General features: G+C 45.1%; 1 protein-coding gene across 1 annotated transcript; it reads left to right on the top strand.

Annotated features, from left to right (window-relative positions):
• The first annotated feature begins 31 nt into the window (after positions 1-31).
• Positions 32-12,370, top strand: LOC147034100 (sn-1-specific diacylglycerol lipase ABHD11-like). Its single transcript, XM_085876415.1, has 6 exons — positions 32-275; positions 2,798-2,939; positions 3,018-3,194; positions 5,384-5,560; positions 9,781-9,962; positions 12,027-12,370. Exons 1-6 carry the CDS (start codon positions 220-222, stop codon positions 12,181-12,183), a joined length of 891 nt encoding a protein of 296 aa, XP_085732541.1. The 5' UTR covers positions 32-219; the 3' UTR covers positions 12,184-12,370.
• Positions 12,371-13,712: the final 1,342 nt, after the last annotated feature.

Raw genomic sequence — 13,712 nt, forward strand, 5'->3', positions numbered from 1 at the left:
TTAATAGCAGTGACTATAATAGGGGGGTTTGTTTAGGAAATTAGAATGGAGGGAAATCTGCTTTAATTACCTTGCGGCGGAGGTTAAGGAAGATTCTAGAAGTACTTTTATCGGTTGTTATTAGTAAAAGTAAAGCATATCTTTTTTAATGGAACATTCTAACCCGACTCGTACTTCCTTGCCCAAAGCGGTTCCTGTGGAGGACGGAAGGCTCGTGCCATGCTTCGTTGTCCGGTTTTGGCTCTTCGGAAAGTAACGACCTTCTCCACCAGCAGGTGAAATATTGTGACGAATCTGGAAGCTCACTGCACACAACTGCCAGGGTCCTTATAGAACATAGTCCTGCCAGGTAAGTGTGTGTTTATAGTTAGGGCCCCCTACCTGTGTCTAACGGGAATTACGTGTGTGCGCTGCGGAGTTTCGTTTACAACAAATCTCCTTCACTTCACTTCACATACTGACGCCATTGCCAACGTGCGTTCGGACACATACGTGGGCGGAGATTTCCATCACCTCAGACCGGGACTCCGCCCAGGAAGGCAGGGGCGTGCGCCTTGTCCAATCAGGGCACAGAGAGCGACTTTCCCACGACGCCCCGTCCAATGAGGGCTGAGATGGCCACAGAGAGCGACTTTCCCACGATGCCCCGTCCAATGAGGGTTGAGATGGCCACAGAGAGCGACTTTCCCACGACGCCCCGTCCAATGAGGGTTGAGATGGCCACAGAGAGCGACTTTCCCACGACGCCCCGTCCAATGAGGGTTGAGATGGCCACAGAGAGCGACTTTCCCACGACGCCCCGTCCAATGAGGGTTGAGATGGCCACAGAGAGCGACTTTCCCACGACGCCCCGTTCAATGAGGGTTGAGATGGCCACAGAGAGCGACTTTCCCACGACGCCCCGTCCAATGAGCGTTGAGATAGCCACAGAGAGCGACTTTCCCACACACCCCGTCCAATGAGGGTTGAGATGGCCGCAGAGAGCGACTTTCCCACGATGCCCCGTCCAATGAGGGTTGAGATAGCCACAGAGAGCGACTTTCCCACGACGCCCCATCCAATGAGGGTTGAGATGGCCACAGAGAGCGACTTTCCCACACACCCCGTCCAATGAGGGTTGAGATGGCCGCAGAGAGCGACTTTCCCACGATGCCCCGTCCAATGAGGGTTGAGATAGCCACAGAGAGCGACTTTCCCACGACGCCCCGTCCAATGAGGGTTGAGATGGCCACAGAGAGCGACTTTCCCACACGCCCCGTAAAATGAGGGTTGAGATGGTCACAGAGAGCAACTTTCCCACGACGCCCCGTCCAATGACGGTTGAGATGGCCACAGAGAGCGGCTTTCCCACGACACGCTGGCCAATGAGGGTTGAGATGGCTACAGAGAGCGACATTCCCACGACGCCCCGTCCAATGAGGTTGAGATGGCCACAGAGAGCGGCTTTCCCACGACACGCCGGCCAATGAGGGCTGAGATGGCCACAGAGAGCGGCTTTCCCACGACACGCCGGCCAATGAGGGCTGAGATGGGCACAGAGAGCAACTTTCCCACGACGCCCCGTCCAATGAGGGTTGAGATGGCCACAGAGAGCGACTTTCCCACGACGCCCCGTCCAATGAGGGTTGAGATGGCCACAGAGAGCGACTTTCCCACAACACGCCGGCCAATGAGGGTTGAGATGGCCACAGAGAGCGATTTTCCCACGAAGCCCCGTCCAATGAGGGTGGAAAGCGCATCAGACGGCAATTTGCTCACCAGGAGGAAAAAGGCATATAAAGGAATGCCAGGGTGGGAGTGGTGGTCGTCATCGTCATCTCTGATCTTCTTATTGGTCGTGGTTGATTGGTGCGTGGCCGGTTGGAGAACGCGGTACCTGGTGCTTGGAGCGGCATCGTGTTGTGGGTTCAAGTCCCGCCGAGCCGGATCGTCGAAGACCACACGAGGTGGACAGGTCCAACAACAGGCTCTGGTCTCCAGCTCACCTGTCCTCGAGCTGGAAGCCTTCAATAAAGACCCGACGGGGTCCGTGTGTCCGTGTGTGTGTGTGTGTGTGTGTGTGTGTGTGTGTGTGTGTGTGTGTGTGTGTGTGTGTGTGTGTGTGTGTGTGTGTGTGTGTGTGTGTGTGTGTGTGTGTGTGTCTCTGAGCCCGTCTTCAAGTAGAATTGTCAGTGCTTTCTTTTGCTCATTGTACATTGCATTCCTTATATTCATGATAGCTCTACCCTTTGTATGTTCCCTTCCCTCCCCCCCCCTCCCATTGTAAATAAATCCCCCATTGTTGAATGTTTCAGCTCGTTTCTGTGCTTCTTTCATTGGCTTAGCATGGTGCATGTTGGGAAATTGGGAAACGGCATATTGTGCATTTGGTCCGACGGGTCTTGGGAACCATCCGCTCGGGTTACGCACGGTTCGAGCGCGATAACAGCTCGTTCCGCTCGAGGCTTGCCGAGGGTGTGGTTCCCCGGTAGTTGGACGGCGTGAGTATTTAGGTAAATTGGAGTTAGACAAGTGGACCCTACCTCACGCCGTCAAAGTATTGGCGACCACGGTCTTGTAAGGGACCTGTGCCTTTCGGAGTTCTCCGAGAAGCACGATCTAAATTCTGGGTGTTCGGTAGAGCCAACCCCACTGCTCCACCTCGCGGTTGTGCTCACCGCCGACACCTGGCCCCACAACAATATTAGTCTCTGGCTTTTTGACACAGGACACATAGTTGTCTCTTCCCGTTTACATTTTGGATTGAAACGCCACCTTTGATGATTCTCGTTCATACCCATCCCTTCTCTTCCTGCAGTCCGCTGCCTCTGGCACACGCGATCCTCTCTCCTGGTGAGATCCCAGAGAAGCCCCCCGTAATCTTTCTGCACGGACTCTTGGGGAACAAGAACAACTTCTCCTCCGTTGGGAAACACCTGGGGAAGCTAACCGGCCGCAAGGTCTGCGTTACCCGACTTTGTAGGTTCGGATTTGTGTTTTCGAAGACCCTGACCGATGATCACGTTCTATATCCGTAGGTGGTCTCTGTGGACTTGCGAAACCATGGCGATAGTGGGCACGGAGATAGTATGGGCTTCCTGGAAATGGCGAGGGATCTGAAGACCCTGCTGGAAAAGGAGCGACTCGTGCCAACGGGGTGCTTGATCGGACACAGCTTGGGGGGGAAGGTCGCCATGGTCACCGCCCTCCTATGGGTACGCTATTTGTCTTCTTTTGTTCTTGGCATGTGGCCATGTCGTTATAATTAATTGTAGTGACACTTCTCCTTGTTGTCCAGCTCTTGTGTGACCATTTTGACCCCTGTATTTTTCAACAGATGTTTTGTTTGTTTGTTTTTGGAGGGATTGAGGGGCTGTGGGGGGCGGGGGGGTACAGTATTATACAAATAATATTCAGTCTGATAGGATGGTGCAGATGTGTAACACACTTACTTTTGACAGGTCTAGTCTGGTTTTGATTCCCAACTCCACTATAAACTGTCAAATTGGTGTTTCGCCGGCAGGGAATTTCATCACAAAGTGTGTCCTCCCTCGTACGGACGTTGAGCTGGATGTACGGTCTCCTAGCACTAGTTGGTGGATGTTTAAATAGTCCACTATATGTGTCTTTTAAGATGAGTAGGTGAGTTATTTCCATTCCTACCCAAACCATCTTTGATCGAAAATCAGGCCTGGCCAGCCAGTTTGTGAAAGACTCGAGCCAAAGTTTTTCCTCAGCTCAAGTGTAGTAGTAGTAGTAGTAGTAGTAGTAGTAGTAGTAGTAGTAGTAGTAGTAGTAGTAGTAGTAGTAGTAGTTAGAATTCAGATAATTTAAATTGATATTTTGAACAGATGATTGTAATCTATTTTGGGATTTTTCCCCCCATTACAGTCTAACAATAGATGAGATGTACTTGAATCTGCTCAAAATACTTTCAGGGTGAAGATAGTTGTTTGTTTATTTTTCTTTTTTCTAAACAGGTCGGTGGTCTGTCTGTCTTCTACCACCTCCTTTCTAGTCTTGCACTATTATCCTCTCCATGCTTTGTCCCCCCACCTCTCCAGGTATCTGCATGACACACGCGGTCCACCATCGACCCCCTTCTGATGAAACGACCTAAATCCAGGAACACTGCTCATCTCCACTCATTCATTCCTCTTTGTTTTCTTGCTTATTGAACCAACTTCCACATTCTCTTCAATGTCATCCTTCCCTGCAGGTGTTCAAGACACCCGTTTAGCACCATCTCAGATCATCCTCATCCAACACCATGATCTTTTCTACCCTCATTCAACCACCCCTACCCTTCCCCACAAATTTCCAAATTTTTTTTTCTTACTGATGGTTGGTTACCTCTGCCACCAATGTAGGCGGAGGTTATGTTTTCACTCCTGTCTGTCCATTTGTTTACTTGCGAAAATCGAAGATGTTTCAAGTATATCGGTTCTCCACATGTGGTCGCCTGGATTTGGCTGCGCCTGGTTGGGTTTGAGGGTAGTGGAGTAGCGGCTGAAACCAGAATCCTGTCCAGGTTCCTCCTGATGACTCCATCTTTGCTCTTTACTTCTTCAGGTTCCTTCTTGGTCTTATGTTTCATTATTCTGTCTGTCTGTTTGTTTGTATGTCAATCGCCTACAGGTCACAATTTCAAACCAATCTTCATGAAACTTCACTAAATCATCGAGTTGGTCAGAAGGAAGAAGCCGATTGATTTTGAGGTCAAAAAGTCAATATTGGCCAAAGATCACCAACTGAGGTCGAATTTCTAAAAACCTCAATTTTCATCCGATTGACTTGAAATTTGAAGACTATTTGCATATCAGGTCACCAAATTCAACCACCAATTGTTTTTTGAGGTCTCAAGGTCATCATTGGCCTAATTTCTAAAATCGTCAATTTTCATCCAATTCACTTGAAATTTGAAGAGGATTTGCATATTTGGTCATTGAATTGAACCAATTATTTTTAAGGTCAAATTTGTTTTACGGATTTTCCAAGATTGGTGCTCTGCATGATGTCTTTTCTTTCTTGTTTGTTTGTGAGCAGGATATCTCAAAAACTTGTGGACGGATTCGAAAAACAACCTCCGTCTATTTTGTCCCTCAACCCTGCTGTTCATGTTCCCCCCTCTCTTTCTACTGTTCCTTTTGTTCTGAGCCGTTCGGTGTTCTAGGTCTTCCACGAGCCTTGACCTTGTATACAAAAAAACATTTGACATACAGGCAGGAAACAAAAACTTAACTTTGCTGACTTGAGCAACAATGAACATTGAACAATACTTTCATCTGTACTTTTTTTTTTAAACCTTAAACTAAAGATTTATCACCAATGGATGTCTCTCTTTCTTTCTCTCTCTCCACCCCCCCCCCCCCCCTGTGTTTTCGTTCCCCTTGTTCTCCCCAAGCCAGAACTCATTTCTTCCTTAATTGTAGCCGACGTATCTCCATGTTACTCCTCTGCTGCATATGGCCTTCATTTTCCGGGCATAATCCAAGTCTTGTCCAAACTGTCCTGGTCTCCAGGATTGTCGCTGTCACAAGCACGGAAAGCAGCAGATATCAAACTGCAGGAGGACATAACGGTAAAAGTGCACACTGGTTCTGTACATTTCTCAATTTGTTCGGTTGCAAAACATTTATCCTTGAATGCTCCGTTTCAACAAAGCTCACATACTGCAGGTTTCTGGGATTTTCTCAAACTATTGAGTAGATATCACTGTTGCATGTTTGAACAATTACTCTCTGGATTTTCGTGTGTGTGTGTGTGTGTGTGTGTGTGTGTGTGTGTGTGTGTGTGTGTGTGTGTGTGTGTGTGTGTGTGTGTGTGTGTGTGTGTGTGTGTGTGTGTGTGTGTGTGTGTGGTTCTGCAAATCCACATGTTTCTAAGGCAATGGCACCCAACATACAGTGATCCCCAGGCAGTTATTTCATTACTGTGTAGTTTGACCTCCCCTCATGTCTAGTGGGTTAACGGGAAGAAGTGTGTTGCCGTGGGTCTCATAGTTAGTTCTCGTAACTATCTATAATTCATGTTCTGATTTATTTATCTATACTCCATCTCTTTCCTTTTAGCCATAGTACAAAACAAGCAAGCAAGCACACACTTCATTCAATTTGAAATTGCTAATAAGCACACCACGATTCCTCCCGTGGCTCAGATCCACCACACCACTCCACTGCACGCTATACCACCCGTGCATCGTGCACCATCATTTTGTTCAAATCTGCGCACCAATTTCCAACCAGCACCTCACCTAACTTTTCACCTTGCTCACCAAACCTCACTACTTCAACCACAAATGCCTCCCGCACATGGGAAAAATATTCCCACACCCCCTCCCTCTGCATCGCCACAATTCTCCAGTCTATTTTGAGTAGTACCGCACGACTCGGATTGTCCTCGGCACCCGCACGACTCAGATTGTCCTCGACACCACGCGATGCTTGACCACGCCACAGACGTTAATAGCTTGACGAATCTCACCAGGGACGTCCCAGGTGAGCATGCGGGATTGATACAGCCCTCATCCAGTCGCCAGACCACGGGGGGGAGGGGGGGCAGGAGCAACGAGGAGGGGTCGCAAGAAGGGCGATGCGGGAGTTTGGTTAGGGGCCTGGGTGTGCATGTTGGCTCATGAGGGGGGCCCGTGGGTGGTGGGGAAAGTCCGTTGCTATTCGACATTCAGACTGCACTCGGAGCATGTTCAGGGCCGGGGTACCGACTCGGGGACCATGCCCTATGTTGAGTCAGGAACTCCAACCCATGCCAATGCAGGTGGACAACTGAGATGGTTTCCGGTCATGGAGCCTGGCAGGCCATGGCTCGGGCTGCAGTGGCCCAATGAAGGACCAGGATTTGACTCACAGCACGTTACTTTCCGGTCATCACCCCACCCTTCGCCTGAGGCTCATCAAAGGGGGAGCATGGAGCTGTTAGCTCTCTTCGTTCTCTTCGCTCTCTACTCGGCTCCACACTGACTCTTCGCTCACCTCTCGCCTCGTTGCTTCGCTCCCTGTCTCACAATTGGTGTGCAATTGCCAGGACATACTTCTTCTTGAGAGCCTCATACGGGGTGACTGCCGAGACTCCCTGCCGTGCTGTCAACATTCTGCCGTCAACATTGTGTGTGTACATGTGATGGTGCCTATCCTAGCATAAATTAAGATTGTAGAAGATATAACGGGATAACTCTGCTCTGTGTATTCTTTTGTAAGTTGTTGCCTTTTACCGCACCCCAAAATTCCTTGCTATCCCTTGCTGTCCATGAAAATAAACCCCGTTCAATGTGCCACATAATTTTCCTCGCCATTGTAAATAAATGCTTTGTATAGAAGTGTTCCCAGCTCATTTTCTATCATTGGTCTAGCATGGTTTGCACCCTTGTTTAGCCGGGACCATATCCCCCGATCTGTTTCCGAGCCGGTACATGATTGGCAGTCCCGCTTGGCTGCATCTGATCTGGTAAGGTGATCCGGTTTGAGCAAGTGCGTACCGAGGGCGTGTCCCCCGGTAATTATAGCACGCAACCTTCAGGTAAACAGAATTCATTCGTTGGAGGATCCTAAGTCACATGGTTGAGTTATTGATGTTCACGGTCTATCAGCGACCCGCCGCGCCATGTAGTTATTCGTGAGCGACGGCTTGCGATTCCGGAGAGTCTGCTGGGAACCCGAGGTAGCTCACCCCTCGTGGTCTTCGCTCCTGACCCCAGGTCTGCAGCAACATATATTTATTTATATATACTGTGTGTATATATATATATATATATATATATATATATATATATATATATATATATATATATATATATATATATATATATATATATATATATACTGTGTGTATATATATGTGTATATATGTATATGTATATATATATATATGTGTATATATATATATATATATATATATATATATATATATATATATATATATATATATATATATACTGTGTGTATATATATATGTATATATATATATATATATATATATATATATATATATATATATATATAAAAATATATATATATAAAAATATATAAATATATATATATATATATATATATATATATATATATATATATATATATATATATATATATATATATATATATATATATATATATATATATATATATATATATATATATATATATATACGTTGTTACAGAGTGTCAGTGCTGCTGAAGCAATTTATTGGCAAGGGTGATACTCTAGTTTGCCATCTCCTTCCCAACAGTAGTTCGGGCAGGAATTTGTAATTGTTCGGGGTGCCAATGATAGCTCGCCTACTCTTCGCAAAGGATACTGGGATTTTTAATGTCCATTAACTAATGCTGGCAGATGGGATGCCTAAATTAACGTCCATCCAAGGGACGGCACACACACAGTGATGAAGCACCCTTCCTGTGAAACACGGAGATGACAGTTTATAGCTGGGTCAGGATTCAAATCTTGGTTCGACAGCATAGAGTCGAGTGTGCGTACATGTAGGCTCTAGGCCATCCTGGATTCCTGCCAGTCGGTCCTAACCTGTCCTGGACGAACCCCGTGACTATACAATCACTAAGACGCAGCCCCAGAATGGCCTCTTGCAGAGCAAAGATGCCAAGATCAAATGCTGTGTCACCAAGCAGATGAAAAGCGAAGCTACCGACTAGTTTTGCCCTTTTTGTGGCTCGTCAGGACAACACATCGCTGTTCCATCCACTCTAGGCTCTGCAGCCTTACGGTTTTATCCTGGTTAATGATGCACCCTTAACATAATTAATCACATTCATAGAACTCCCGACCATTAAAAATCATGGTGGTGCCTCCTGCTTGTGATTCGTGGGGCAGAAGACGGCGAGAGCAGAAATGAGACTCTATCTGCTGTCGTCACCATCGCAATTTGGGGTGCATCATTAACCGTGATTAAAGCCGTAAGTCTGCAAAGCTGCTGTACAGGCAGAAGTTTTGATGAGGAATTGCAATTTGATAGTGGACAGAATGAAAGTCTGTATACTACAGCATTGTTTTGTTGGTGTTGTATACAGTACTTTATTTCAGTTCATGTGTTTTTTTCACTTGTTAAAACCATAAACTGGTCCTGTCTTGGAACAGCTTATGCACCACCTTCTACATCTAAACCCCATCATCCGCAAGGGAACCTTGCCTTCACCCAGGCGAGTGATTCATTCCCAATATCATTCCAGTGGGTGGAATAGTTCGTTAGAACACTACTAACTCTTTCAAGACCCCAATTATTCCCACCTTGTACTGTGGGGTCGGCCGGAAAAGACATTTGACTAACTGGTAGGCCAGACCTGACATGTGACTGAAGGTAATGGGAACTTGGAATTGGTTCAGGGTGTCAGCTATAACTCACCTAGTCTTCATAGAAGACACCATGAGACCTTTAGCATCGACCAGCTAATGCTAGCATGCGGGACATGCATCTTGATGTCTACCCCATTGACAACACACTGCTTGTGAAGCACCGATCTCAGTGTGTGGTCTGGTCGGGAATGAAACCCATACATTACCCCCTCCCCCCCCTCACCATCCCTATTATCATTATGTCCCTTGGAACACATTATGAAACGCAGTGCGAACGAGGATTCTGAAAAATAAAATGATTGTACTTTAAAGCTCCCTTTGTCTTATTCGAGCAATTCCGATACTGTTCTTTGCACCACATGGTTGTTGTATAATTTTGACTGGGTGTCCATTTAGTTTTTCATTCCAGCTTGAGATAATTTAATCCTCATTGTTGTTGATTCTCTCCTGCTTTAAAAAAAAATTTTTAATGTCTTCTTGCAGAACACTGCTCTCCGCAACTTCCTGCTAACCAACTTGATCGAGCGGGATGGACGTATCCAACTGCGCGTCAACCTTCCGGTCATCTCCGCCCACCTGAACGACCTTCTCGGTTTCCCATATTTATCCGAGACGTATGAGAGTCCCACCCTATTCCTTGGTGGCACCCAATCCTCTTACATCAGGTTGGATTGCGGGATATGAGGTGTTGGGAATTGTGGGGATTTATGAGGGAGGGGGAAGTCATCATTGACTTCAGTTACAGAAATTGCATTAATTAACTCTTGGCACAGAAACTGTTCTGAAGACGACCATCATTATGAGGTAGCATTCAGCATGTTTTGAACCCTTGATTCAGTAAACCCTAATACAGAGCAATGAGTGGGCATGAATGTTCCCATGTCATGAAGTGTGCATATTTGGAGGTGATTACAATGTTCTAGCACGTACTGCTCTTGAATATTTGTCGAAAACAAATGAATAAATAAATAAATAAACCATGAGGCTGATGAATCAGATTCTCTACATGGGAATCACAAAGGTTTTGTCAGTTTTATGATGACGAGCCCTTCAGGGCCAAACAACTTCTTCCATGTTTCATGTAAACGGCTCCACTATAAGCACCGATACTCCTGTCTGTCGACGTTCGTTGGTGGATGTTCAAAATCCCACGGTGTCCTTCGTTCATAGTTGGCGAGCAATCGCCAACACCATGAACAAATTACAAATTCCTACCCTAACGTACAGCGAGCATTGCATTCGTGGCACAGCCGCACTCCCTCGCCAGTGATGCAGCCTTGTGTTGTATATGAAAGAAGAACCACAAATAATGTCTCGCTTCAAAGTGGAAAACATATGTCATCCGTTTGCTTGATGTGGCTAGCGCACCACCTGCAGCTTTCCTTTTTGATGAAAATCGGTCTCTCGGCAATAATGCAATGGACATTACTGATCTTGGGAGGATTCTCTCTGTGGTGTTTGCTTGCTTATTAACAAAGGTAATGGCAGAGTTTACAATGTCAACTCTTTGTTTTTATTTCTTTGTATTTATTATCTTGCCAAAACGAAGTTTTTGCAAGATATGTTAGTCAGCTTGTATGTTTTTAAAAAAAAAAAAATTTTGTTTGTTTTTTTGTTTGTTTGTCTGTAATCACGTATAAAAATTTCTGCAGAGCAAAGTTATCATTGGAAATTTTTGAAACTTCGCATATCAGAGGCCTATAGAGGTCCCTTTCAGCGCATAAAATTTTGAAGGTCAAGGTCACTTTGTCGCAAATAAGGGGAGTCGACGAAACCCTTATTTTTTGAGTAATTTTGATCGGATCGTCTTCAAACTTCATGGGAATATAGTTCATGTTCTGGCGCTCAGCTGATTAATTTTTGGTGGCGATTGGCCTTGACCTTCATAGTTTGCACCTAAGGTCAAACATATTTGACCCCAAGGTCAAATTTTCAAGTTTTAGGAACCATATCGTGTAGTACCTCAAATTGAACACCTCTGAGTGCTTTCTAGTTTTCATGGTTACTCTGTAGAACGATTCTCATCGGAATCTCTCGTAGGCAGATATTCCTCAAGGAGTCGCTCCTGGTGGATAACAGCTCTGTTCACCTCAGTGTGACCTTAAAGAAGTCACGTGGTCACCTTTTGGCAAGATACGGGTCACCCTGCGGGTGACATTGGTTTATTACTTACGAAATCTAAAGATTTCGTAAGTATATTGATGACTTCCGTTTCTGTTTGTTTGTTTGCTTGTTTGTAGGCACGATAACTCGAGAACGGTAGAAGCTACCGATGTCAAATTACACCACGTGATTCAGGAGGGTGATGGCAAGTGCTGATTAGATTTTGGTCAAAATCGGTCAAAGGTCAAGGTCACATTGAGGTCAAATATTCGATTTTTGATGGTTTGGTACAGATAACTCGAGAACGGAAGAAGCTACCAATGTCAAATTACACCACGTGATTCAGGAGGGTGGTGGCTAGCGCTGATTAGATTTTGGTCAAAATCGGTCAAAGGTCACAGTGAGGTCAAACATCCAAAACATTCGATTTTTGATGGTTTGGTGCAGAATCATCGTAGAAAATTCTGGTTTGCGTCGCTACCTTCTCGAGAGACAGCTTTTATTAGACAAGATCAGAGGTCAAGTTGACAATTTCGTAAGTACCAGTCTATAACTGCTTGTTTATTTATTTTCTTTCTCCCTCTCCCTCTCTCTCTCTGCTCTCCCCTTCCCCCTTTTCCAAACAGCCCCTGCAACTTTCCTGACATATTCCAACATTTCCCCAAAGCTTCTATCTCTCACATCCCTGGAGCTGGACATTGGCTACATGCTGATCAACCACAAGCCTTTGTGCAAGCCGTATCTAACTTTCTCGAGCCAACCACTTTCCCTCTCTGGGAGTGAAGCAACAACCCTCATCACATATTGCAATATATTTTTGTCGTCGCAAAAGGCTTTGCGCACATCACACCTAAAATTTTTACTTCTGATTGAGACAGCCCTGAATGTAGACTATAAGTTATCTGTCCATGCTTTCACAAATATTTTTTTTGCAAATGGAAAATTCAGGAAATAAAACACTAAAATTATACTTCTTGTTTTCTAGTTGTTCAGCCTAAGGCAACTGAGTGTGTGGGGGATGGAATCGGTGCAGTGCCAGCAACAGTTGCCTTCAAAATAAAGCACAATCATTTGGATGGGGAATATGAAGTCGGATAGCATTTATGTTTTAATGGTTGTTCTATAAGCAGTATGAATGTTAACTTTCTGGTAGTTGTACCTGAGGTGAGGGAAGTAACATTCACGTCGGACCACTGAGAAAATTCTACATTGGTTTGAACATAACATTAAGCGCTTTTCCTAATGGAACCGGTCCTGGTGTAGAAGTGCTACTGTAGTCATGTAAAGCGCCATACATGTTTTCCCTCACGTGAGAGGTCATTTACTCATTTATGTGTAAATAGGTGAATAGTGATGTTGTCAACCAGACTCGGTGGTGTAATGGTTAGAGCGTCCCCTTCTGAGTCATACTGAAGATTTTTTTTATCAAAAAATTTCCCATTGAGGTTTGAGCATAAGATTAAGTGCTGCTTCCTTGTTTGACTTGGCGTTTAAAAGGATACGTTTAAAAGTTTAAAAAGCACGAATAAACAACGGTGGGAAGGCAATGGAAAAACCACCCAGTATAACCCTTGCTGAGAAACTGCTTCATCAGCACAAACGCTCTGGAAACAGGATGGCACATAAAAATCAAAATTGTGAATGAAATCCAATAGGATGATACAGAGAGAGCACCATATCATCAGATTTTGTGCTGTACTAGTATGGTGGGATTTGTGCTTCACAGACAGTCAGTTGCATCACAAAGTGTGCTGTCCCTCGTATACATGCCAAGCTTGGTATCCTGTTTGCTAGCATTAATTGGTTGACATTAAGGATCCCACTGTGTCTTTCATGAAGAGTAGGTGAGTTATCACTGGCACCCTGGAACAAATTAAGAATTCCTGCTCTGGCTACCACTGGGTAGGTAACAGAAAACCACCGACTGCTGGAATGGAAAAGGTTAACTTCCCAGTGTAATCCTTGGTCCCAGTGTAAAAGGTGAACTACTATTATTAAAACCACCCACTGCTGAGCTTATTTGGCAGCACTGAGCCTGCGTCTGGGCAGAAAAAAACAAGTAGTTTTTGGGGAATATATTTTTAAAATTTCAATGTCATTGGACACAGGGTCTGGCAGCCATGTTGCATTTGAGATTAAAAAAAAAACCTTGCAAAAATGTCTCCTCTCAAACAGCTGGACCAATGCATCTGAAGTATATTGACAACGCATGGAGATACAAGGGTGATAACTAAAATATGATTGGTCATGTGCTTTGGCAGCCATATTGGATTTAACGCAAACCAAAAAAAATACTCTCGAACCGCTTAATC

This window comes from Eptatretus burgeri, chromosome 1 (genome assembly GCF_056783735.1).
Source record: "Eptatretus burgeri isolate ZD-2024b chromosome 1, Ebu_testis_v1, whole genome shotgun sequence".
In the NCBI taxonomy this organism is placed as follows: Eukaryota; Metazoa; Chordata; class Myxini; order Myxiniformes; family Myxinidae; genus Eptatretus; species Eptatretus burgeri.

What these genes read in the sequence shown, in the direction of transcription:
- LOC147034100 (XM_085876415.1), top strand. Translation starts at nt 220, where the DNA reads ATGCTTCGTTGTCCGGTTTTGGCTCTTCGGAAAGTAACGACCTTCTCC. An exon ending in GGAAGCTAACCGGCCGCAAG is followed by an intron (nt 2,940 to 3,017) that starts GTCTGCGTTACC and finishes CTATATCCGTAG; the next exon opens with GTGGTCTCTGTGGACTTGCG. An exon ending in ACCCAATCCTCTTACATCAG is followed by an intron (nt 9,963 to 12,026) that starts GTTGGATTGCGG and finishes TTTTCCAAACAG; the next exon opens with CCCCTGCAACTTTCCTGACA.